Source organism: Antennarius striatus, chromosome 1 (assembly GCF_040054535.1).
Source record: "Antennarius striatus isolate MH-2024 chromosome 1, ASM4005453v1, whole genome shotgun sequence".
NCBI classification, from domain to species: Eukaryota; Metazoa; Chordata; class Actinopteri; order Lophiiformes; family Antennariidae; genus Antennarius; species Antennarius striatus.
In genome coordinates this window covers 5,013,297-5,037,598 of record NC_090776.1, presented here as the reverse complement: position 1 = coordinate 5,037,598, position 24,302 = coordinate 5,013,297, and the positions used below count along the sequence as shown (strand labels likewise).

The 24,302-nt window shown below is 42.0% G+C and overlaps 2 protein-coding genes across 4 annotated transcripts in view; one reads left to right on the top strand and one right to left on the bottom strand.

The window, feature by feature from the left end:
* aldh1a3 (aldehyde dehydrogenase 1 family, member A3) overlaps nt 1-23,005 on the top strand; it is a 58,004-nt gene extending 34,999 nt beyond the window's left edge. For 2 of the 3 annotated variants that reach the window (XM_068342167.1, XM_068342259.1), the window contains exons 9-13: nt 8,119-8,303; nt 8,745-8,909; nt 11,379-11,536; nt 19,939-20,013; nt 20,115-23,005. In XM_068342167.1, the coding sequence (XP_068198268.1) occupies nt 8,119-8,303; nt 8,745-8,909; nt 11,379-11,536; nt 19,939-20,013; nt 20,115-20,184 (653 nt within the window). In that variant the 3' untranslated portion in view covers nt 20,185-23,005. Of the gene's footprint in view, nt 1-5,611; nt 6,767-8,118; nt 8,304-8,744; nt 8,910-11,378; nt 11,537-19,938; nt 20,014-20,114 lie in introns of those variants that run through there. The other variant, XM_068342344.1, reaches the window with a different exon arrangement.
* LOC137595447 (tigger transposable element-derived protein 1-like) lies at nt 3,526-5,740 on the bottom strand. The gene is given in 2 exon segments (XM_068315575.1): nt 3,526-4,829; nt 4,831-5,740. Coding segments are annotated over 2 exon segments (1,839 nt in total). The 5' UTR covers nt 5,366-5,740.
* Nucleotides 23,006-24,302: the final 1,297 nt, after the last annotated feature.

Genomic DNA, 24,302 nt, shown 5'->3' with positions numbered 1-24,302 from the left:
TTCCTAGTTTTAGTTAATATTCTTGCTGCTGTGTTCTGAACCATCTGAAGGCCCCTAGTTCTAGACCGAGGCAACCCTGATAACAGAACATTACAATAGTCAAGTCTAGAGGACACAAAGGCATGAATCAAAATTTCTGCATCAGCCATGGCTAAAGAGGACCTAATTTTGGAAATATTACGTAGATGAAAGAAGGCGATCTTTGTCACCTCTTTAATATGCTTGTCAAAGGCAAGAGTTGAATCTAACGTTACTCCAAGGTTCTTGACTGTTGAACTATGGGTTATAAGACAGTTATCTACAGATATTGTTAGGTGTTGAAATTGGTTTCTATGTCGCGCAGGGCCAATGATTAACATTTCAGTTTTGTCTGGGTTTAGGAGCAAGAAATTACTGGACATCCAACTATTCACAGCAGAAAGACAGGCCTCTAGTTTAATCAATTCAGATCGATCATCTGCTTTTATGGGCATATAAAGTTGTGTGTCATCCGCATAACAGTGGAAACTTATTCCAAAACTGCGTATAATTTGACCAAGAGGTGCAACATACAGGGAGAATAATAGAGGACCAAGGACAGACCCCTGAGGTACGCCATATTTGACATCGGAGAAGGCAGAAGTTTTATTATTGTAGGAGACACATTGTGTCCTATCAGATAGATAAGATTTTAACCAAGCCAGAGCTAACTCACAGACACCAAACTGTCTCTCCAGTCGGTCAAGGAGTATACAGTGATCTATAGTATCAAACGCTGCACTAAGATCCAAAAGAAGGAGAACAGAAGTGGTATCAGAGTCCAGATTTAATAGGAGATCATTCACAACTTTGGTAAGTGCTGTTTCAGTGGAATGGCGGGCCCGAAAAGCTGATTGGAATGGTTCGAAAAGACCGCTTAATGATAAATAATCTAAGAGCTGTTGAGATACTACCCTTTCTAGTATTTTAGATAAGAATGGAAGGTTAGAAACTGGTCTATAATTATTTAAAGACTCTTGGTCGAGATGTGGCTTTTTAAGCAGAGGTTTAACCACGGCCGCTTTAAAGCTAATGGGAACAACACCAGTTGCAAGAGAAAGATTAACTACATTTAACATAGTAGGGCCCAGCAATGGCCATAATTCTTTAACTAATTTAGCAGGGAGAGGGTCTAAGAGGCATGTAGTAGGTTTGGAGAATGAGACCAACTTCGATAATTCTACCAGAGAGACATTCTCAAAGTGTGTTAAAGAGAGAAGTTGGGTTTTAACACCCAGAGAAGGAACCACATCAAATTTTGATCCAGGTGAAGCTGAAGAAGTAATTTCATGTCTAATGTTATCAAATTTTACGGCAGAAAAAATCTTGGAAATCATCAGCTGCCAATAACAAGCTGCTTGCCGTTGGCTGTTTCTGGGTCAATCTGGCTACAGTATTAAACAGAAATCGAGGATTGTGTTTATTTTTACTTATTAATCTGGAGAAATAGGCAGCTTTAGCGGTGGACAGAGCACGTTTGTAATTTAAGACACACTCGTGCCAAGAGATGTAGCATGATTTAGATTTAGATTTACGCCACCTGCGCTCTAAACTCCTACAGGCCCGTCTGAGAGCGCGTGTCTCCTCGTTAAACCATGGTGTAGACCTGCGCACCCCTATGGTTTTAGTTTTTAGAGGTGCAACTGAGTCCAACAGACTAGAAAGAGCTGAGTTTAGATCACTAGTGTAATTTTCGATTGATCCTGTTGCTACAGTAAAAGGAGTCAATACCTCAGGTAGAAGCTTACTAAGTTTAGATAGCGTTGACAAGCCGATATGGCGAGTAGTGACTAAATCAGGAGTAATGCTATTTTGACAAGTAAAGGCTGCTTTAAAAGTAATAAGAAAATGGTCAGATATCACTGACGTAAGAGGAGAGACAGTCACAGCAGTAACATTTATACCACGCGATAGAATCAGATCTAGGGTATTACCATTGGAATGAGTTGCTTCATGAACCCACTGAGTGAAACCTAACATGTCCAGGAGGGTTAGGAAAGCTTTACACAACGGATCACTAGGATTATTTAAATGAATGTTAAAATCACCTGTCACCATAACCTCATCAGATTGAGTAATTAGATCCGAAAGGAATTCACCAAATTCTTCTAAGAATAAAGAATAGGGACCAGGCGGTCTATAGACTACTACAAGATAAAGCCTGCTGTTTACAGCTGTAGGCGATGGTTTTAGAACAAGAGCCTCAAAAGATGTAAAATGAATATCTAGATTAGAAGTCAGGTTCAGAATAGATTTGTAGACTAAAGCAACACCTCCACCCTGTTTATCAGCCCTTGCGGCATGAGCATATGTAAAATCAGGTGGTGAAGCTTCATTTAACGGTAAGAAGACATTTGGTTTTAGCCATGTTTCACATAAAGCAATCATATCCACGCCATGCTGAAGAATTAAATCGTTCACAAGCAAGGCCTTCGATGACATTGATCTAATATTTAAAAGGCCAAATTGAAATGTGGTAGTGTCACTAACATAATTGTTAGACGGTTTAACAGCTGAGGATGTATTAATCTTAATCAGATGCCGCGTCTCAATAAATCTGGGAGGTAAAGACCTATAAACACGATGTGATACAATAACTGGGATGCTTTCAGGTATAGAGTCTTGGATAACCTGATCAGGTGCTTCACTGAACAGTACCTTGTCAATGGTGATAAGAGCAGAAGTAAGATTCATATGGGTAATGTCCCGGGCCATTTTATTAAAAATCTGAGGGAAGGAGACAGTCTCAACGTCACTAACTATTCCATCAGTCTGATGGTTTCCTAGTCTAGACTCCACAACCGCATCAACAACTACCCTAGCAGGCTCTCTAATCACCTGCAGCCCGAGCGCTGTATGGCTATTGTTAAAGACGCTGTAAGGCCCTGTCTATATTCCTGGACAAAAGAGCTGCCCCTGCCCCAGTAGGATGCAGGCCGTCAGCTCTCAGCAGCTCGGGGCGGCCCCAGAAGGAAGGCCAGTTATCTACGATAACTGTGTGTGTGTGTGTGTGTGTGTGTGTGTGTGTGTGTGTGTGTGTGTGTGTGTGTGTTAGCGTCTCTGCACATCTACTCACTCTATTTTTTGCTTTTTTATGTATTTCTACAAGTATTTGTGTACCATAATTTAACCACGGCTACGTTTTGGGAGCTTGTGAGAAAAATAGAGTGACATCCAAGTCATTTTTTGCTTTCTTGTACAGTGATACCTCTGTACTCGACCATAATCCGTTCTGAGGTGGTGGTTGAGCACCGATTTGTTTCAACACCGAAACCAATTTTCCCATAAGAAATAATGGAAAGTATTTTAATCCGTTCTTACCATTTAGAAAAATACCTAAAATATTATAAGAACGTGTATCTAAACAACAATGAAGACGTAAATGTGCACAAGCAGTACATGATAAAGATAAATAAAGCATTATAAACCATTTTGTATAATTTATTTACATTTTGGAGAGTGGTTGATGGCATACAGGAATGGATGTGGAGAGGACGGGAGGGAGGGTTACTCCTTGGAAGGGGAATCCCCTTCCATGATGACGCTAGGGGACGCGCCTTCAGGGGTTTTCTCCCTTCTCTCTCTCTTCCGTGGAGGTGAATCTGGCTGGGCAGTAGCCTTCCTCTTTTCTTTAACAAGGAACCTGTCCATTGTCAGTTGCTTCTGCCTTTTCTGCACTATTTTTCGGAAGTGCGCCATAACAGTATCATTGAAAATTATCACAGCACGGTTACTGACTGCTGTATCAGGATGGTATTTTTCAACAAACTCCTGCAACTCACCCCACTTAGCACACATGTCATTGATCACTGCACTGGAAGCCTCCTCTCTTACACCCTCATCTTCTGAGGATTCCTGCTCCTGAACCAAATCTTGCTGCTGCTGTTGTTGCAGGTACAATAACTCTTCTGTGGTCAACTCAGAAGAGTGGCCTTCCACAAGCTCATCGATGTCCTCCCTGTTGACTTCAATGCCCATACTTCTTCCCATGGAAAGAATGTCCTCCATGACAGCATTTTCTTCAGTAGTACATGTACCAGCAGGAATAACAGCAGCAGTGCTTGGACCAGCCTCATACTGGAAACCCTCGAAGTCCCTCTCAGGTACACACTCAGGCCAAAGTTTTCGCCATGCAGAGTTTAATGTCCTATAAGTGACGTTACCCCAAGCTTGGTCTATTATGTTAACACAATTGAGGATATTAAAGTGATCCTTCCAAAATTCTCTAAGGGTCAACTGGGTATCACATGTCACATCAAAACACTTTCGGAAGAGGGCCTTGGTGTACAGTTTTTTAAAGTTAGCAATTACCTGTTGGTCCATAGCCTGGAGTAAGGGAGTAGTATTGGGGGGCAAGAACTTCACCTTGATGAAACTGTATTCATCTGTTAAGTCATCCTCCAGACCTGGAGGGTGTGCAGGGGCATTGTCCATCAGTAAAAGGCATTTTAATGGCAACTTCTTTTCTATGAGGTATGCCTTAACTTGGGGAGCCAACACTTCATGGATCCATTCAGTAAAAAACTGTCTTGTGACCCACGACTTAGTGTTAGCTCGCCACATAACTGGTAACTTAGTTTTTATGATGTTATTTCTCTTGAATACACGGGGATTGTCTGAATGATACACTAATAAGGGCTTGATCTTACAGTCTCCACTAGCATTGGCACACAATAACAGCGTTAGCCTGTCCTTCATAGGCTTATGACCAGGCATTTTTGTCTCCTCCTTTGTGATGTACGTATTGGCCGGCAATTTCTTCCAAAACAGGCCGGTCTCGTCACAGTTAAACACTTGTTCAGGAACATACTCTTCAGCCTTGATGGTCTTGCTGATTCTGTAACATATTTCTCAGCCGCTGCTTTGTCCGAATGGCTGCCTCCCCATGCCTGGTAACTCTATGAATTCCCGTTCTATGTCTAAATTTTTCAAACCATCCCCTGCTTGCCTTGAAAGTAAATGAAGTAGCACTTTCACCTCCAGTAGTTTTCAATAGATCGTCGTAAATTTGAAGAGCTTTTTCGCGGATGAGAGCTTCACTAATGCTGTCCCCTGCCAACATCTTTTCCTTGGTGAAGATAAGAAGCAACTTCTCCATTTCTTCCATTATCTGAGGCCTTTGCTTACTAATTACTGTCACTCCCATTGCAACATCAGCTTTCTTTAACACTTCCTTATGCTCTAAGATAGTGGAAATGGTTGACTTTGCCATTTCGTACTGTGACGCGAGGTCAGACACTCGTACACCACTTTCATATTTTGCTATAATTTCCTTCTTCAGTTCAATAGTGGTCCTCACTGTTTTCCTCTTTGCCTTCCCCTTGTCACTGTCTTTCTTTGGACCCATTATTAAGGGCTAGAGAAACACGAAAAAGTTTCAATCTCGGAAGAAATACTCGAACAAACTGCGTACGTCTTACTCCGCTGGCGGTCTGAGTCGAACTGACGCTTACCCGCTGGCCGAGGAGCGCGGCCGAGGAGCGCGGCCGAGGAGCGCGGCCGATTTGGTCGAGTATAGAGGCGGTACAGAGGTATCACTGTATATGTGCATCTTGACTTTCGGTTAGTGACGGTTAGTTGCATTCTTTGTGAGACTTGTGGAGATTAGGAGGCATTATGGGGGCGTCGAGATGGACTACCACGAGGCAGGCGACAGCCAGCATTCATCCCCTCACGCCGGGGGCATCTACTTACGCGGCTGTGGCGGTGTCCAGCACTTGCGGCCTGGGCCCCAGGGCCACGACCTTGTGGGTTCTGACTCATTTACCCGCTGGGTCGCCGACTGCCAACCCGGAACCGCAGAATAACACGAAGGATACAGGTGACAACACAAGTGTTAAACAACCAGAGGCCAAAATCCTTCTGGTGTCTTCCAGTACTGCAGTCCTGATTTTACAATCAAAGCCCTGTGAGTTTCCAACTCCACGTGGAATCACCGGGCATCAACCCAAGGTCACAAGTGACAGCTCAATGGTTAAACAGTCGCTGGCCGCCAAACCGGAACCACAGAATAACACGGAGGCTGAGGGGTCCTAGAGACAGTCACCAGGATGGTTAAACAGTCGCCAGCCACCAACCCGGAGCCACAGAATACCACGCAGGACAAGGAGAACAGCACAAAGAATGGACAAAGTGATTTGGTGAAGGCTGAAGGGACCAGAAAGACAGCCACCAGAGTAATAAAGTCTCTCCTGGAGAAGGATGAGGAGGAGGATGATATTGTGATGGACGAGGAATTAAAGAAAATTACTAATACAAGAATGAATAAAGAAAAGAAAATTGCTAAAGAAACAACTGAGATACGCCCTGATACAAGTAGCTCTGAGAACGAAAATGACAACAGTCTGAAAGAGGCCATAACAGAAAAATCTGATTTGCAAAAGAAAAAAAATTCTTGCAAGACACAAAAGGTTCGAAGGTGAAAGTAATTTTTTTTTTCCTGACCTCAACACGCTTCTGAATAGCATCAGCTTTCATATGAAAAGTAAAACAAGAAGTGGTGAGCCAGTTTTTACAGACCAAGAGTTTTATAGATTGAAAAAACTAAGGAAAAAAGTAAAAGACATGATTGTAGAAGAGATGATTGTGGAGAACGGATATAATCCTTTTTTTTCTTTTTTTTTCTGTTTTAGTTTGATAAATGTTAAAAATTTAGACGTTTATTTGTTCAGAAAATGCACAGTACTATTGAAAATCTTTACGTGAATCTCTATTGGATGTTGTGTCGACGTGATTATTCTGTAATTTGACTTTTATGAATAAACGTTAAAAATCCAATCAAATCTCTCTCTCTCTCTCTCTCTCTCTCTCTCTCTCTCTCTCTCTCTCTCTCTCTCTCTCTCTCTCTCTCTCTCGCTCATGCACACGTACATACATACACTGAATACTTATATTAAACTTATTGAAACATTTTTGAATGTAGGTGTCACAATTATACAAAGTATTGTACTTCATCCTTCTGAGGTTGCTATTTTCATTAATGTGACAATTAGCATTTATCAAGGATTATGATGGATATTGTATTCCTTTTTGACATTTGATAATATTTCAAAGTGCAAACATAATTTTAACATCATTGAGGACAGTGAGTTTGATATTCAGAAATTACTGTATTACAGCGATAGACAATGAGTTTAAATCCTGCTAAATATTTAGCTTTTATATTTCAATAAGGAACTTTTCAGTCTACCCCTGATCTGCACACAGGAAGTCATAGTTTGTTCATTCATTAATATTCTTGAAGACAGGGCAGTAACCAGTAATCAACAATCGCCTCGTGCGCAGTGGCTTATCCAAATCTATGTCGCAGGTTTATACTAGAGCCTAACCCAACTAGCATTGGGTTGCAAGGTATTCAGGGTACACCCTGGATAAGTCACCAATTTATTGCAAGGCCACATAGACAAAGAGCCATTCATTCTCAAAATCATATCTGTGGACAATTTAGACTGATACAAGAAGTCAAGTAGTCAGATATATAATTTTGAGCTTGGCTCAAAATTATGACATGATAAACAATATAAAAAAGTAGATGAGTCTAAATCTACACCAAGACTGAAATTCATATTGTTATTTTTTTATAATGTACTTTTCATATGCCCGTAAAGCTTATTTATTTTGTATATTTACAAAGTTGAACATCTTTTTGACAACACAATCAAAGCTGCAATCCAACCCGACGAACAGTCGCTATTTTGTGTCTATTTTTTATTTAAATAAGTTTGTATTCTCACCATGCGCTGTACAAATATTTAGAATCCAAAAGGTATGAAAAAAATTAAATTGAACTGACAAAAAACAATTAGGTTCAGGTCACTCAAAACCAGCACTAACTAAAGGTAGATGGGTGTCTGCCTCCCACAGACAACACAGACAAGCTTCCCAGTCTGCTCTTTGAAGTTTTTGGAACCACAAGTACACCTCATTCTTGAGCCTACTGCTCTGCTGTAGTAGCAGTAGTGGGGCATAATCCGGTTTCACTAAATTCATGTAGATCTTAAGTGTGTGTGTGTGTGTGTGTGTGTGTGTGTGTGCGTGTGTGTGTGTGTGTGCGTGCGTGCGTGCGTGCGTGCGTGCGTGCGTGTGTGTGTGTGTTTACAGTACAGATGGCTGTGGAGGAAACCCAGAGAGGAGCTTTTTATAACCAGGGCCAGTGCTGCACAGCTGCATCACGTGTCTTTGTGGAGGAAACGATTTATGATGAGTTTGTGCGTCGCAGTGTAGAAAACGCCAAGAAGATTGTCATGGGAGACCCACTAGACCCTCAGACTACACATGGCCCACAGGTCAGCACACACAGTTGACATCAAAGACAAAACCATGAAAGCATATAGTTCACTTGGAAGGGAAAATTTAATCGCAGTCTATTCACTCCTTTTTCATGTACCTTAGATGAGTTGGTTTTCAGGAACCTCATGACAAAAGTGTGTCTTTAATAACTGCCAAAAGGGTGAAAAACAACTGAAATCAAACATAAAATGTATCCAAGTATCCCAACACCCAGAAATTGAGACTGAGATTTTTTTTTTATTTACATGCACCATTCAAATTCATTTTTCCCGTTGACTGTAAAATGAACTGATTAACATTTTATGTTTTTTATTTAAGCAGGGCAAAATACTTTTGCATAATCTGTACTGAATTGGCAGAATGAACCAGAGAATGATCTTTCTACATCGTTTGATTTTTACCTGCCATTGTACTATCCTTCTCTATTGTGGATCTAGATTGACCAACAGCAGTTTGACAAAATCATGGATCTGATAGAGAGTGGTAAAAATGAAGGGGCCAGGCTTGAGTATGGAGGAGCAGCAGTGGGCGAGAAAAGTCTCTTCATTCAACCCACCATCTTTTCTGAAGTCAAAGATCACATGCGCATTGCCAAGGAAGAGGTTAGTACTTGTTGACCTCATTAAATAGGATGTGGAGATGGAGCGAGTTTCTTGTGGTTAATGTTAAGCCTGACACCTTGTGGACCAATGCTGTAATTACATTGCTGCTTGGCCATGACTGGTGATCGCTGCGCTTGGAGAAAAAAATGCAAAATAAAAAGTGAAAATTCAGTGGGGGTTGGTTTCAAAACAAACACACATATAAATAAACAAATAAATTACATCATTGTCATTTTACGTTTGACAACAGTATAATCTATTATTCTCTATTATTCACTACTTTTAAATGGATAATATATATATATATATATATATATATATATATATATATATATATATATATATATATATATATATATATAATGTAGCCGCAAGAGGGAACAAGAGGGATCCTATTGTGCGGAACCCAAGCCTGGCCAAACAAGGGGCTTATGATGACTTGTATGCTAGGTTGGACAGTAAGGAGGGGAGAGACTGAGAGACTGATCTATACAGGTTGGCAAGACAGAGAGACAGAGATGGGAAGGACGTGCAGCAGGTTAGGGTGATTAAGGAAAGGGATGGAAGTGTATTGACAGGTGCCAGTAGTGTGATGGGAAGATGGAAAGAGTACTTTGAAGAGTTGATGATCGAAGAAAATTAGAGAGAACAAAGACTATAAGAGGTGACTGTTGTGCACCGGGAAATGGCAAAGATTAGTCAGGATGAAGTGAGGAGGGCATTCAAGAAGATGAAGAGTGGAAAGGCACTCGGTCCTGATGATATACCTGTGGAGTTATGGAAGGTTCTAGGAGAGGTGGCAGTAAAGTTTTTGACTGGGTTGTTCAACAGGATCTTAGATAGCGAGAAGATGACTGAGGAAAGGAGAAGTGTGCTGTTGCCAATTTTAAGAACAAGGGAGATGTGTAGAGTTGTAGCAACTACAGAGGAATAAACCTGATGAGGCATACAATGAAGTTATGGGAGAGAGTAGTGGAAGCTAGACTAAGGGCAGAAGTGAGCATTTATGAGCAACAGCATGGTTTCATGCAAAAAAAAGGGTACTACAGAAGCAGTATTTGCTTTGAGGATGTTGATAGAGAAGTACAGAGAAGGCCAGAGGGAGCTGCATTTTGTTTTTGTAGATCTGGAGAAAGCTTATGACAGGGTGCCCAGAGAGGAACTGTGGTATTATATGAGGAAGTCTGGAGTGGCAGAGAAGTATGTAAGAGCAGTGCAGGACATGTATGAGGACTGTAAGACAGTGGTGAGGTGTGCTGTATGTGTGACGGGGGGTTTAAGGAGGAGTTGGGACTGCATCAGGGATCAGCTCTGAACCCCTTGTTTGCTATGGTGATGGACAGGCTGATAGACGAGATTAGACAGGAATCTCCATGGACTATGATGTTTGCAGATGACAAAGTGATCTGTAGTGAGAGCAGGGAACAGGTGGAGGAGAAGCTACAGAGGTGGAGGAAAGAAGAGGAAATGAAGTTAGTCGCAGTAAGACAGACTACATGTGTGTGAATAAGAAGGACCCAGGAGGAAGTGTGAGGTTACAGGGAGAAGAGATCAAGAAGGTGGAGGATTTTAAGTACTTAGGGTCAACAGTCCAAAGCAATGGAGACTGTGGAAAAGAGGTGAAGAAGCGTTTACAGGCAGGACGGAATATATATGTATGTATATGTATATACAGTATATGAGAGAGAGAGAGAGAGAGAGAGAAAGAGAGAGAGAGAGAGAGAGAGAGAGAGAGAGAGAGAGAGAGAGAGAGAGAGAGAGAGAGAGAGAGAGAGATGTTTGATCTTTAAAATCACATTTATTCATGAAGTCAGTATTACAAGATAACATCAAACCGTTAACAACATCTGAGAAAGATTCACTCAAACATGAACACACACTTCAAAAAACTGGAGAGAGATAGATGAAGAAGACAGGGCAGTAATCAACGATTGCGACTGCGGAGTCTTTCGTTTGACTCCACCTAATCGCGGCTTTTTAGTAGGCAGTCATGTGATATCATACACACAAATCGGCTGACGGCATCCGAAAGTGTACTCCATTCCATCAGTCTCGGACTTTTGTGAGACACAAAAGTGCTTTAAACAGTCGATAAGAATGCTGGAAAAGGTAATACAGATAGAAGGTGGTTTAATATCAGTATGGTAAGGGTTCATAAACGTTTAAATTACCAAAATAATAAGATAAATAGATCTCGTTCTTGATCACGGATTCCTCAATTACGTGTGGTTCCTGGAACGTATTAACTGCAAAGAACGAGGGCACACTGTATTGAATAATAGAGAATAGTCAATTAAATTGTTGTTTGTGTGTGTGTGTGTGTGTGTGTGTGTGTGTGTGTGTGTGTGTGTGTCTCAAAATTAATGTTTTGTATTCCATTTATTATAGATTTTAAAATTTTCTTTTGCATGAATGAATTCCCATTTTCTCAAATACAAATATGTATATCTGTGTGGTCTTTTATCTTAGATATTTGGTCCAGTGCAGTGTATATTAAGCTTTAAGAGCCAGCGGAAGGCTGTAGAGAGAGCAAATAGCACACAGTATGGCCTGGTGTCAGCAGTCTTCACAACCAGTATGGACAAAGCCCTGTCTGTATCTGCAGCCCTGGATACTGGAACTGTCTGGTAAGATTGTGTTCCCTGATCAATGAATTTCCCTCTGCATTAATAATAATTATATTTAAATTTGACTTCAAAGTTATTAAACAAAATTCATGCACAAATGGATCGTATCATGTAAACGTATGTTTCAACTTGACTACATACAGATTTAGAAAATGTTTCAACCGGGAAATGACCTTTTGGCCATTGTTCTGTACTTAACTAGAAGTACTTATTTACCGTTACGCCTGATTAACATTTACTTTTTAACAAATTATTGTAATCTACTGCAATTTAGCAGGTCTCTCTACTTGGCATTTTATTCCAGCTGCTGTGAGGACATGTCCAGGTGATAGTTTCATTATGTAGCCACAACCACACAATGAACATTCTGCATTGCATGCTCAAAAATGGTGACATTCTGTAATTCAATGCTCCCTTAAAGGCTTGAAAGAACTATGGAAATTCAATCTGAAAAAGACATGCGACATGTCACAACATGAACACACCCATGTTTAAACTGTGCATAAAGAAAGGAAAAGTAAATATTTATTCCTTTACGTTTGAATAGTCTTTCCTTTTTTTTATGTTTGACCGGTGAAGTAATAGAAACTTTTAGTAAAACTTACATTTTTTGCTGTAATTTGTATTTTTGTTTTCTTAAAGTATCATATACAGTATATTACACATTTCACTTCAGTCACTATCTACAGAATACAGGTAGTCCTCAACTTCTGAACACTCGATTTCTGAACATTCAGGGATGCGAACAAATGTGTGCTGCCATATCTGACTATTGTCCTGCAGTTCCCCTTTCTGCCACAAATCCCGCAGGGCAGCGCTGCTGCATTCACACAACTCCAACGCTTGCCCCCCCCCTCTTGCTCTCATTACATCCCGCTTCAAAGCGGTGATGTATTGTTATTGTCAATGTTTGTGTGTTCGTTCGTTTGTCCGTTCGTTAGTCGACCAAATATCTTCGCAACCGTTGCAGATGGAAATATGAAACAAAAGGCAGATTACTTAGGCGGCAAAGGGAATGAAAATGAGATGATGACCTTGACCTTGAGAAAACTAGGTCAAGGTCAAATTTCAACTTTTGTACACTCAGGAACCTGATGAGATAGAAGACGACGGAGAAGGCCAGTGTGAGTAAGACCATATATCAAAGCTAGTGCTTTGATCTACGGTCAAAGCTAGTGCATAGCTTTGACCTACCCTGAAAGGTCAAAGCTATGCACTTGTCAGGTACTACTTTCAGGGTACCCTGACCTACCCTTCGCAGGATGTTGCAGTCTCTGACTGCCTTGGTTCTTGTTTAATTTTTTTTTTTAAATTTAATATACTTTAGTAATTCCCGAAGTGAAATTAAGAGCACACTCTAGTTAGTCAGTCAAATCCAATCACATGCATATGTTAGTGTGTACAACCTGTGGCCCTCTGTGTGTGAACAAACACACACAGGGGGCCTGTATGCATGCGGGCAGTGGCGGGCAGCTCCTTTGTGGTGCGTCCCAAATGAACAACTTGTGAAGGGGATGGTGCCTTGCTCAAGGGCGCCTCGGTAGGTGAGCTGACACCTCCCACTGTCAGCTCACTTCCGGGTGTTTTTTGGGCTGGAGCGGGAATTGAACTGCTGATCTCAGAACATTGGACGACCTGCTCTACCGCGCGCTCTACCACTGAGCCACTGCCGCCTGTTTGTTGTCTCTGTGAGCATCTCAGAGCGTCCAGCTCTGTACTTTGGATACTTTACTGTTTATCATGGATGATAAAGTGGAGGCTAGTGATGATAGTGGTAGTGTTGTGGACATCTCTCTGATGACAACTGACAGAGATAACTCTTCCTTTCTCCTCCTCCTCTTCCTTCATTCAAAAGATAAGCTGTGAGTTACATGCTAAAGTACTCAAGCGGTAAATGGGGATCCGTGTATCTGTATCACAGAAAAACATTCATCCATCCATCCATCCATTCATCTTCAACCGCTCATCCAGGGTCAGGTCGGGGGTGGGGGGAGGGGGGGGCAACAGTCTCAGAAGGGATGCACATACTTCCCTCCCCAGGAACCTCTTTCAGCTCCTCCGGGGGGATCCCGAGGCGTTCCCAGGCCAACCGAGAGATATAGTCCCTCCAGCGTGTCCTAGGTCTTCCCCGACGTCTCCTCCTCCCCAGGGAGGCATCCAGGAGGCATCCGAAACAGATGCCCAAGCCACCGTAGCTGGCTCCGCTTGATAGGGAGGAGCAGAGGCTCTACTCCGAGCTCCTCCTTGGTGATTAAGCTCCTCACCCTATCTCTAAGGTTACGCCTAGCCACTCCATAGAGGAAACTCATTGGGATTGAGGAGATCCTCGAAGTATTCCTTCCACTGCCTGAAATATCCTCCGTCGAGGTCAGCAGCTCTCCGGCTCTACTGTAAACCGTGTTGACTGTGCACCACTTTTGCCTCCAAAGGTGCCGAATGGTTTGCCAGGTTGGGCCCACGTCGTTCTTCACAGAAAAACATTAGCAATAAAAAATAAATACAATGCCCTGGATATTTAGCCCGGATTTCAGTCACAGCCTGAAGTTCATGGCACAACTGACATGGTTCAATGCTTTAGTTGACTACTTGACGACTTGGCTGTTGCTGTTGGATGCGCTTAAAAAAACTGGTCAAGAGTTCCTTTGTCTTTTATTCTTCTCCTCCTGAAGGATTAAATTATAAAGAGAAAAATTTTACCGTAAACTAAACTGAATCCAAAGCAATTACGTAATTATGAGTGATGCTTAACCTTAGGTTACCTTGGGTTGATTCTGGGTGTAGGTAGCACCTCACTCTCTAGAATCTTTGTTAGTCTTCACCCAAACCCTTGAACTCTTCCTCTTCTTCCCATTTGTACTTCATTGGATCATCGGTCCAAAATTTGTCCAGGCAATTCTTGGTGTTTATGTTTGGATGTTTGGTGCTAAAACAACCTCCTCAGACAGGCTGTTCCATGCATTCACAACCCGATAACTCAGTCCACTAAGTCTTGGACTGGAGGGTTGCAGGTTCAAGACTCACGTGGAACAAAAATTTAGGAGTGTGAACTGGCAGTTGGAGAGGCTCCAGTTGACTTCCAGAACACCACCAAGGTGCCCTTGAGCAAGGCACTATCCCCCAAAAACCTGCTCCTTGGGCGCACCACAAAGGAGAAGCCTGCCTCTCTACAATCACCCTCTCCACACTTGCATACCTACAGGCCCCCTTGTGTGTGTAGGGACCTGTAAATATATGTATGTATGAGAATAGAAAAAAGTAGTTTCCCTACAACAGGGGTCACCTGGTGCCTGGGGGCACCAGGTCGCCCGCAGCGACCACATCAGTCGCCCATATGCGAGTTCTAAAAATAGCACTAATTATGAATTAGCTCTGTCTAAAATTTTATTTAATTGTGTTTCTATTCTTTTTGAATTACATTTACAGTGATATAAATTTAAAAAACAAATACATAAAAACGTTTAAAAAAGTATATCATAAAAAAGTTTAATATACGTAGTATGGGTCGGAGGTCAGTCTAGTGCGCATGACAAACCAGCTTTGCTGAGAGTAGCTCATGAGTGCTGCAAAGATTAGGAGACAAATGCGTTTTCTACCCACAAAAAGATGGCAGAAAAAAGGAAGAACATTTTCACAGTGAATGGGAGGAAGTTATTTTTTACTACCGTTATTTTTTTACTACTGTGTGTGTATCATTTGTGTGGCGATGGCTAAGCAGCACAACATGGAGAGACACTTCAGTACATGCCACAAAAGCTACCATGCTAACTACCCACCAGGCAGCGCACTACAGAAGGAAAAAGCCCGTGAGTTAAAGGCAGCTTTGGGCAAATGGCAATCTTTTCTTATGAGGCCGGTGAAAAACTCTCAAAAAGCAACCGAAGCCTCATTGAGAGCTATACAGTTTTTGATCAAGTAGAAGAAAGCGCTCTCAGACGGGGAGGTTTTCAGAGAAGCAATGATGATTATTGTGAACACTGTACTTAAAGACGAGAAGAATGGAACTGATATCCTCTCCACTCACTCTGATGTCCAGCTGGGGGCGAGCACGGTGGCTCGAAGAGTGTCTGCTATGTCTGCGGAGAAAAAAAGTACCACTGCAAAAGCTGGTATCGATGATTATAGACGGAGCTCCTGCTATGACCGGCCGGCATGCAGGATTCATCACACACTGTAAAGGTGACACAGACTTCCCACCATTTCTGCATTACCACTGCATCATTCACCAGCTGGCAATATGTGCAAAAGTGGCCAGCTTTGAAAGCATGTGATGACTCCCGTCATGAAGATCATAAACGGCATCCGTTCCAAAGCGAAACAGCACAGGAGATTCAAGGTGCTATTGGAGGAGATGTCAGCTGAATATAGTGACCTGTTACTGCACACAGAAATCCGATGGCTGAGCAGGGGATGGATTTTGCAACGTTTTTTGTCACTCTTAGGTGAAATCAGAGAGTTCATGCAGTCCAAAGGTGAAGACACCTCTCTGCTGGAGGACACTGAGTGGATACTTGACCTTGCATTTTTAACATTTTTACTTTTTTATTTTTATGCCAGGCTAACACTAACAAAGAAACAAATGCCAGATGTTTTTGGTGGCAACATGTCAGTGCCATGGCAAAGATAAATTAAAATAATGAAAAACTTACAGATGTGTTACTAAGTGTAACAGACGTGGTGATTTCTTTTAATGGCTGTAAATGAATAAAGGGGTCAGGTGTGCTGCCATATAGACGGCAGTGATGACAGGGGGTACACGACGGACCAGACCCGGGCAGCAAAAGTTGGTTTTGGGGACATGGAATGTCTCAACTGGCAGGGAAGGAGCTGGAGCTTGTGTTGGAGGTGGAGCTTTACCAGATGAATCTGGTGGGGCGTACCTCCACGCATAGCCTCGGTTCTGGATCGAAACTCCTGGATAGGGGATGGACCTTGTTTTACTCTGGAGTTGCATCAGGCGTGAGGTGCAAGGCGGGTGTGGGGATACTCACAAGCCCCCCGCTGACCGCCGCTGTGTTGGAGTTTACCCCGGTGGATGAGAGGGTTGCCTCCCTACACCTTAAGACCGTGGGAGGGAAAACTGTTATTTGTGTGTATGCGCCAAATAGCAGCTCAGAGTATATGGCTTTCTTGGGGTCCCTAAATGGGGTCCTTGATGGGATCCCTGTAGGGGACTCCATTGTTCTCCTGGGGGACTTCAATGAACACGTCAGCAATGATGGAGACACCTGGAGGGGTGTGATTGGGAGAAATGGCCAGTGAAATGGCCTGAGCAGTGATATGTTGTTGGACTTCTGTGCTGGTCACGGATTGTTCATAACTAACACCATGTTTGAACACAAGGATGCTCATAAGTGTACCTGGTACCAGAGCACCGTGGGTTGGAGGTCAGTGATCAATCCTATGATCGTATCATCTGACCTTTGACCATGCATTTTGGACACTCAGGTGAAGAGAGGGGCAGAGCTGCCAACTGATCACCACGTTGTGGTGAGTTTGGTCAGTTGGCGGAGGACACCTTTGGATAGACCTGGTAAGCCCAAACGAGTAGTGCAGGTGAACTGGGAACGTCTGGAGGAGGATTCTGTCCGAGAGACCTTCAATTCATACCTTCGAAGGAGCTTCTTGTGCATCCCTGTGGAGGCCGGGGGCGTAGAACTTGAATGGTCGATGTTCAAAGCTTCCATTGCTGAAGCTGCAGCTGAGAGCTGTGGTCTCAAGGTCTTGGGTGCCTCAAAGGGTGGTAACCCTCAAACACCATGGTGGACTCTGGTGTTCAGGTAAGCCTCCGACTGAAGAAGGAGGCCTTCAGGGGCATGCTGTCCCTGGGGAGGTCATGGAGAGAGGTCATGGAGAAGGACTATCGGACGGCAGCAAAGTTGTTCTGGACCTCGGGGGGGTGGGGGTGGGGGGGTCGACCATCCAAGCTGGGATGGGACACTGGTGACCTCAACTGAGGAGGCTGTCGGTCAGTGGAAGGAACACTTTGAGTAACTCCTGAATCCAACTACACCAACTGACTCGTCCTCTGTTGCACAGGCAGAGCTGGAGGATGATGGGGGATAAGAGTCAGTTTCTCTGGGCGAAGTCACCGAGGTAGTTAAACAACTTCACGGTTGTAAAGCCCCGGGTGTTGATGAGATTCGCCAGGAAATACTGAAGGCTCTGGGTGTTGAGTGGCTGTCATGGATGACAGACAATCTTTAACATTGTGTGGAAGTCTGGGACAATGTCGAAACAGTCGCAGACTGGGGTGGTGGTTCCTATTTTTAAAAAGGGGGACCAGAGGGTGTGTGCCAACTACAGGGGCATCACACTTCTCAGCCTCCCTGGGAAAGTTTACTTCAAGGTGCTGGAAAAGAGGGTTGGCCAATTGTCGAATCTCAGATTGAGGAGGATCAATGTGGGTTCCATCCTGGTCGTGGAATAACAGACCAGCTCTTTACTCTCGCAGGGATCCTAGAGGGGGCTTGGGAGTATGCCCATCCAGTCTACATGTGTTTTGTGGACTTGGAGAAGGCGTACGACCGGGTCCTCAGCGAGATACTGTGGGAGGTAATACCGGAGTATGGAGTGTGGGGGCCTCTCTTGAGGGCCATCCAAACCCTGTACGCCCAAAGTGAGAGCTGCGTTCGGGTTCTCAGCAGTAAGTTGGACTTGTTCCGAGTGGCTGTTGCCCTTCTCCAGGGCTGCGCTTTGTCACCAATTCTGTTTGTAATTTTCATCAACAGGATATTGAGGCATAGCCATGGTGAGGAGGGTTTACAGTTTGGTGGGCTGAGGATTGCATCGCTGGTTTTTGCAGATGATGTGGTCCTGTTTGCGTCATCGGCCTGTGACCTGCAGCACTCGCTGGTCCGGTTTGCAGCTGACTGTGAAGCGGCAGGTATGAGGATCAGCATCTCCAAATCTGAGGCCATGGTCCTCAGCAGGAAGCATGTGGACTGCTTTCTCCAAGTGGAGAATGAGGTCTTTCCACAAGTGAAAGAGTTAAAGTATCATGGGGTCCTGTTCATGAGTGAAGGAACAACGGAGCGTCAGATTGGACCGAGAATTGGGGCAGCAGGAGCCATATTGCTGTCGCTTTACCGCATTGTTGTCACAAAGAGGGAGCTAAGCCGAGAGGCAAAGCTCTCTATCTACCTTTCAGTCTTCATTCCTACCCTCACCTATGGTCATGAGCGATGGGTCATGACCGAAAGAACAAGATCGCAGAAATGGGCTTTCTTAGGCAGATAGCTGGTGTCTCCCTTAGAGATAGGGTGAGAAACACTGTTATACACGAGTGGCTCAGAGTGGAGTTGCTGCTCCTTTGCGTAGAAAGGAGTCAGTTGAGGTGGTTTGGGCATGTGGTGCGGATGCCTCCGGCGTGCTTCCCTAGAGAGGTGTTCCTGGCATGTCCAGCTGGGAGGAGGCCTTGGGGTAGACCCAGGACCAGGTGGAGGGATTATATCTCAACACTGGCCTGGGAACGCCTTGAGATCCCCATGTCAGAGCTGGTGGATGTGTCCGGGGAAAGGGAAGTCTGGGGCTCCCTGTTGAAGCTGCTGCCCTCGCGACCTGACTACGGATAAGTGGTGGAAGATGGATGGATGGATGAATAATGTATATTTCTTCTTCTAAATTTATTTGTGTTTCTACAGCCTGCAATTGTTTCTGATAAGTCTTACGGAATAGTACTTTTGTATTATGAATATTAATGGAATTTTAATGACCTCAAATGGCAATTATAGATTTTAATTTATTAAATAACAACTTACAAACAATTCAACTTACGAACAGCGTCTCAGAACCAATTATGTTCGTATGTTGAGGACTACCTATTATTTTAAAATACTGTATTTTTTCCAAGTAGCTATAATCATGCCAGCGATGGTTTCCCATGTAGCTTTTGTTTGACAGAGGCACTTGAGCAGAGCTCTCTCTGTTATGTCCACATAATGTCTGGGTAAGAGGCAAAGAAAAGACTGCAAATTCTAATTGCTGCAAATTCTAAATGTACATCTGAGTGAAAAAATAATTTCCTCATCTGGGGGTAAATAAAGTATACTTTGTTACTTTTCTTTCTTTTGTTGTCTAACTCTGCAGACTCTTGCTTGAGCTTATAACTCAGAGAAGACACACTATCACTTTTGATTTGGAGACTACAGTAAAATGATAAAATGTGTAAGTGACAGTTTAAAGACAGTTTTGTACTTAGGGCTTCTAGAAAGTTGGATTACACAATTTGGAATCATTTTATTCATGTTTTGTTTGGTATTCTATATTTTCAATTTCAGTCCTTATCTTCCTACATTGTTCAAGTGCTACTAAGCTGTTGTGAAGCTCCAGAAATGTTCCATTTACAGATGTTATGTTCACAGCATATAAAGTGACACCAACTTTCTCTTCCTCTCAATGTTAAGGATAAACTGCTATAATAACCTACATGTCCAGATACCCTTTGGAGGATGCAAGATGTCAGGCAATGGACGAGAGCTGTGAGGATTAATTTTACTACTTATTAGTTCATATTCTTAAATACCTCCTGTTTATTTTGTCATGCTCTAACATTCATTATTTTTTGTATTTATTCTGTTAGTGGAGAATACGCCCTGGCTGAGTACACTGAGGTGAAAGCAATGATCATCAAACTGAGTGAGACTCTGTGAGAACATTTTGGAAAATCTGACTGTCTCTTCCTTTTATATTCTTGTATAACCCTGGAATTAAGGTAAAGCTAGTATCTGGTCCACTCCATCATAGAATAGATACAGCCAGTCTGTGACATTTGCTCATCAAAGAAAAAAAATACACAAAAAAGAGAGAAACTGTACTCAACCCCATTCAGGTAGAAAGTATCCTGGCTTTTGAAGTAACAGTTAAGTATCATCTCTTCAACAACTGAAGAAGAAAGGATATAGGGTTGGTTTAGACAAGATAAACAATAAATGTCTCCCTATAGCCATAGCAACACTTTTTCTGTGAAGCTCTAAAAATTCTGCCTGAACCAAGACTTCAACCAACTTCATCCTGCCTCACCCAGCATGGACTGAGAACACAATGTCTTGATTTCCGTTTTGTCAAAACTATTCCTTCAATCAAGAGCAAAGAGGATCCACTAAGCATGCACAAATAGAGGTGCATCCCAAAACATTTGAATATCATTGACAAGTTTAAAAGTTTTGTCAGTTATTTTATGAAGTGAAAACTGTATATATGCTAGACCATTACATGTAATCAAAACATTTTCAAGCATTTTTTTTACTTCTTATAATTATGGTCTTTAGCTAATAAAATAGACATTAACACCCACCACAAGGTGAAGAAGTCACCAAAGATCATTTCTTATGTTCACAGAGTGCTGTATCAAACTGTATTCATTTGAGATGACTGGAAGGGCAAAGTGTGTTTGGTAAAGGTGCACAAGCAGTGCAGTGATGACTGCAACCATGAGGAGATTTTCAAGCTAATTCAAGGACATGGGGGAGCTTTAGAAAAAGTGAACTAAAGTTGGGGAGAATTGAGAACCGAGGGTTACAAGTGTTACATTCCTACAGTCAATCCAGTGACGTGCAGTGAGGTTCATGGCTGGTGAGGCACTGATCTCATCATAATTAGATTTACAAACATATGAACCTACAGTGTAGCTTATTCATCATTTAATTATCAACAGTGAGTGGTTTATTTTTTAAGTGTCAGAGCAGAATTATTTACACTTACAAACTGCTACACAAATAAGCAAATTTGATTAAAAAATACGGTATTTTGTTACATACATGTTTGTTTGTATGTTACGTTTACTTATAAATGAAGTCCATGCGCCGCTCTTTCTGAACAAAAGCAGCGAAAAAAATTATATAGTAAGGCAAGGCGAGCGGAAAACAAATAAATGGCTGTAGTTTGCTGTCACTTCTACTACGGCCGAGGAAGAAGACTCCTTGGTCGAGTCCCTGTGGTCACCAGTGCTCCCTACCAATGAGGCACGACAGCATTGTGCCTCACATAGTGCCTTGTCCCAGCAGTTTCAGGACAGCTCAACTCAAGACGTTACATTCATGCAGTTGTAGACAAAATAAAAACTGTACATTATATACATTAGCTAAATTATGGAAATTTAGTTCATAGAGCAAACGTGTTTCAATATTTTAATAGCCACATATAGAGAGATAGCATTACGGTCTCACTGTATAGCCTGTCAGCACAGCTAGTCAATCCATGGTTAGGCTCGGCTGGGTGGTGCTGCACCGCAGGTCTCCTCTCCGTATTTCAGCAGTAAATGTGAAAATTCAGCAATTTTGAGTAAAAATAACCTAAAATTGGTGATGAATAGAAAACAACTTTAGAATATGTATCACTGGATAAATATATAACCATTTAATGTATTCTGTTTTTCATTTTTTTTCTCTCATTATGGAAGGTGAGGCCGTGCCTCACCTGCCTCCTCTGACTGCACGTCACTGAGTCAATCCACTTCTAAACTAGAGGCAACACCTGAAGCTTTTTATTTTGTTCAGTGGTCCAAAATCTTCATTTCAGATTAAAGTTTTAATTTCATTTGGAAATCCAGATCCCAGAGTTTGAAGGAGTGGAGAGTCACAGAGTCCAAGATACTTTATGTCCAGTATGAAGTGTCCACAGTCAGTGAAGGTTTGGGGTCACTGTCTTTGGCTGCTGTTGGTCAATTTTTTTTTTTAATCAAGACCAATTTCTTCTACCAGGAGTTATAGGAGTAATATTTTGAGATACATTGTTTTTATTTTCATGAGATGAGTCATAATTATTGAAATTTAAAAAAGAGGCTTGAAATATACATGTTAGAAATATGACTATATTGCATTGTTTGAATTAAAGTATGGGAAAAATATTTTACATGTTTTACAGCCAGCTTGTAAACCACAACAAACAAGGGAATGTACACTGGGTGGCTCCAAAAGTTAACACAAATTTATTTAACAATTAGAGTCCAACACAAATTGCAGTACGGCATTAGTCAGAAATCATAAGAACCTGAAGTGATCCCCTCTGCAACCCCAGTGTATACAACTGGAATTGATACATCTCTGGTAAATGGTAGGTTTAAGTAGTCGGTCAGGTGTTCCCAGTTACTTGATGTTAATTCCGCACAGCTGAGGACCTGCAAGACACAAAAAACTGACCCGGAAGTAGTGATGTCTGAATGGCGCCTCATGGGGCTCCGAACCGTTTGCGACAATTGTTCCAAAAACTGTTGCATTACTCGGCGCCCCATTCATTGGGAATATGGACGCCCTCTTTGGCAGGATGACTGTACTGCAACCACACAAGGGTCGATGACAGCACGTTGACGTTTCCTGTATTGCATATATTTTGTGAATAAAACCGAATATAATCAAATTAAATGTGTTAATCCTTGCTTGCTATATTATAGCCATATATTATAGGAAAGTGTTTTATGATCATTGGTGCTTGCAGGGTTCAACAAAGCAATATGAAATATAGATTATGTAACCCAGTGACGATAAAGGGTTAAAAATAGAGAGAGCCGATAAGCCAATCATTATATTTTATTGGTTAGGTTCCGCCTACGAGTGGACATGATTGACAGATCAATCTGTGTGATGGGATGAGAGAGATGTGACGTACTCACGATTTTGATTTTTGCAAAAACACTTTAATCACATTCAAACATTTTACAATTTTACATTAGATGAAATCACTAAAGTGCTTCAGAAGATTTTTTGCAAAAAAAACTTCAATCACATTCAGAACATTTAGAACATTTTACAATTTTTCATTAGATGAAACTTCAAAAACACTAAACACTCAAAAACACTAAACACCAACAAAAAAAGGAAATACAATATAAAACGTAGTGCATTATGACAGGAAGTTTGCAAAAGTGAGGTGGTCATCAACTAAACTGCATAGGACATTGTGACGTACTGACGTACAAACGGAGAACAAATTGATGCAGCTTTGAAAACTTTAAAACTTAGTTTTGCAAGTTTTTCAACAAACGTGCAAGATATTTGAACACTTTAGAAGACACTGTGAATTGGGGAGTCCCTGTGACTTGCTACAATATATCTCGGTATAGCTCGGTAAGTCAGCAACACGTTTTAATGTGCTAATTGTGTGTGCGATGCTACGCAATTTATTGTACAAGTTTAACTATTGAACAACTTGGTTAGAATACTTGGTTAGTCCTGTTTGTAAAAAAAAAATCCAAATAGGTCAGGTCTTAAGGATAGAGTGAGGACCACTTTGGGATCCAGTTCTATTGATGGCGAGCCTCCCAGCATGATTTGACCTGGACTAAAGGGATTCATCAAGTACTCCATGTGGGGTAGGGTGGTGCCAGTCGTCTGGACTGTCACCCACAAGTGAAAAGAGTGCACTCTGTTTCAGAAACTGTTAAAACATTTAAGAATCTACAGAAAGTAGATTTAAAAGTGATCACCAACGAAAAGAAGATTTATTATTTGAAGGGCCCAATTTTGTTTTGTTAAATTTGTATTTTAAAATGTAATTTTCCTGTTGTTAGTTTCTATTTGTCTTAGTAAAAAGAAACAGCAAAATTTATCTGGTCCGTGTACCTTCATGTATGGTTATTACAGTTCACTCCCTCAGCTCCTTACGAACCTGGATTAGAGGTGTATTCACTAGAAGTGGGTTACGATTACATGTTCATGCATGTATATTTAATATGAATATATACATATGTGTAGGCGACACAGTGGCGCAGTGGTTAGCGCTGCTGCATCACAACACTGCGGACCCGGGTTCGAGTCCCGCTCTGTGCAGTTCA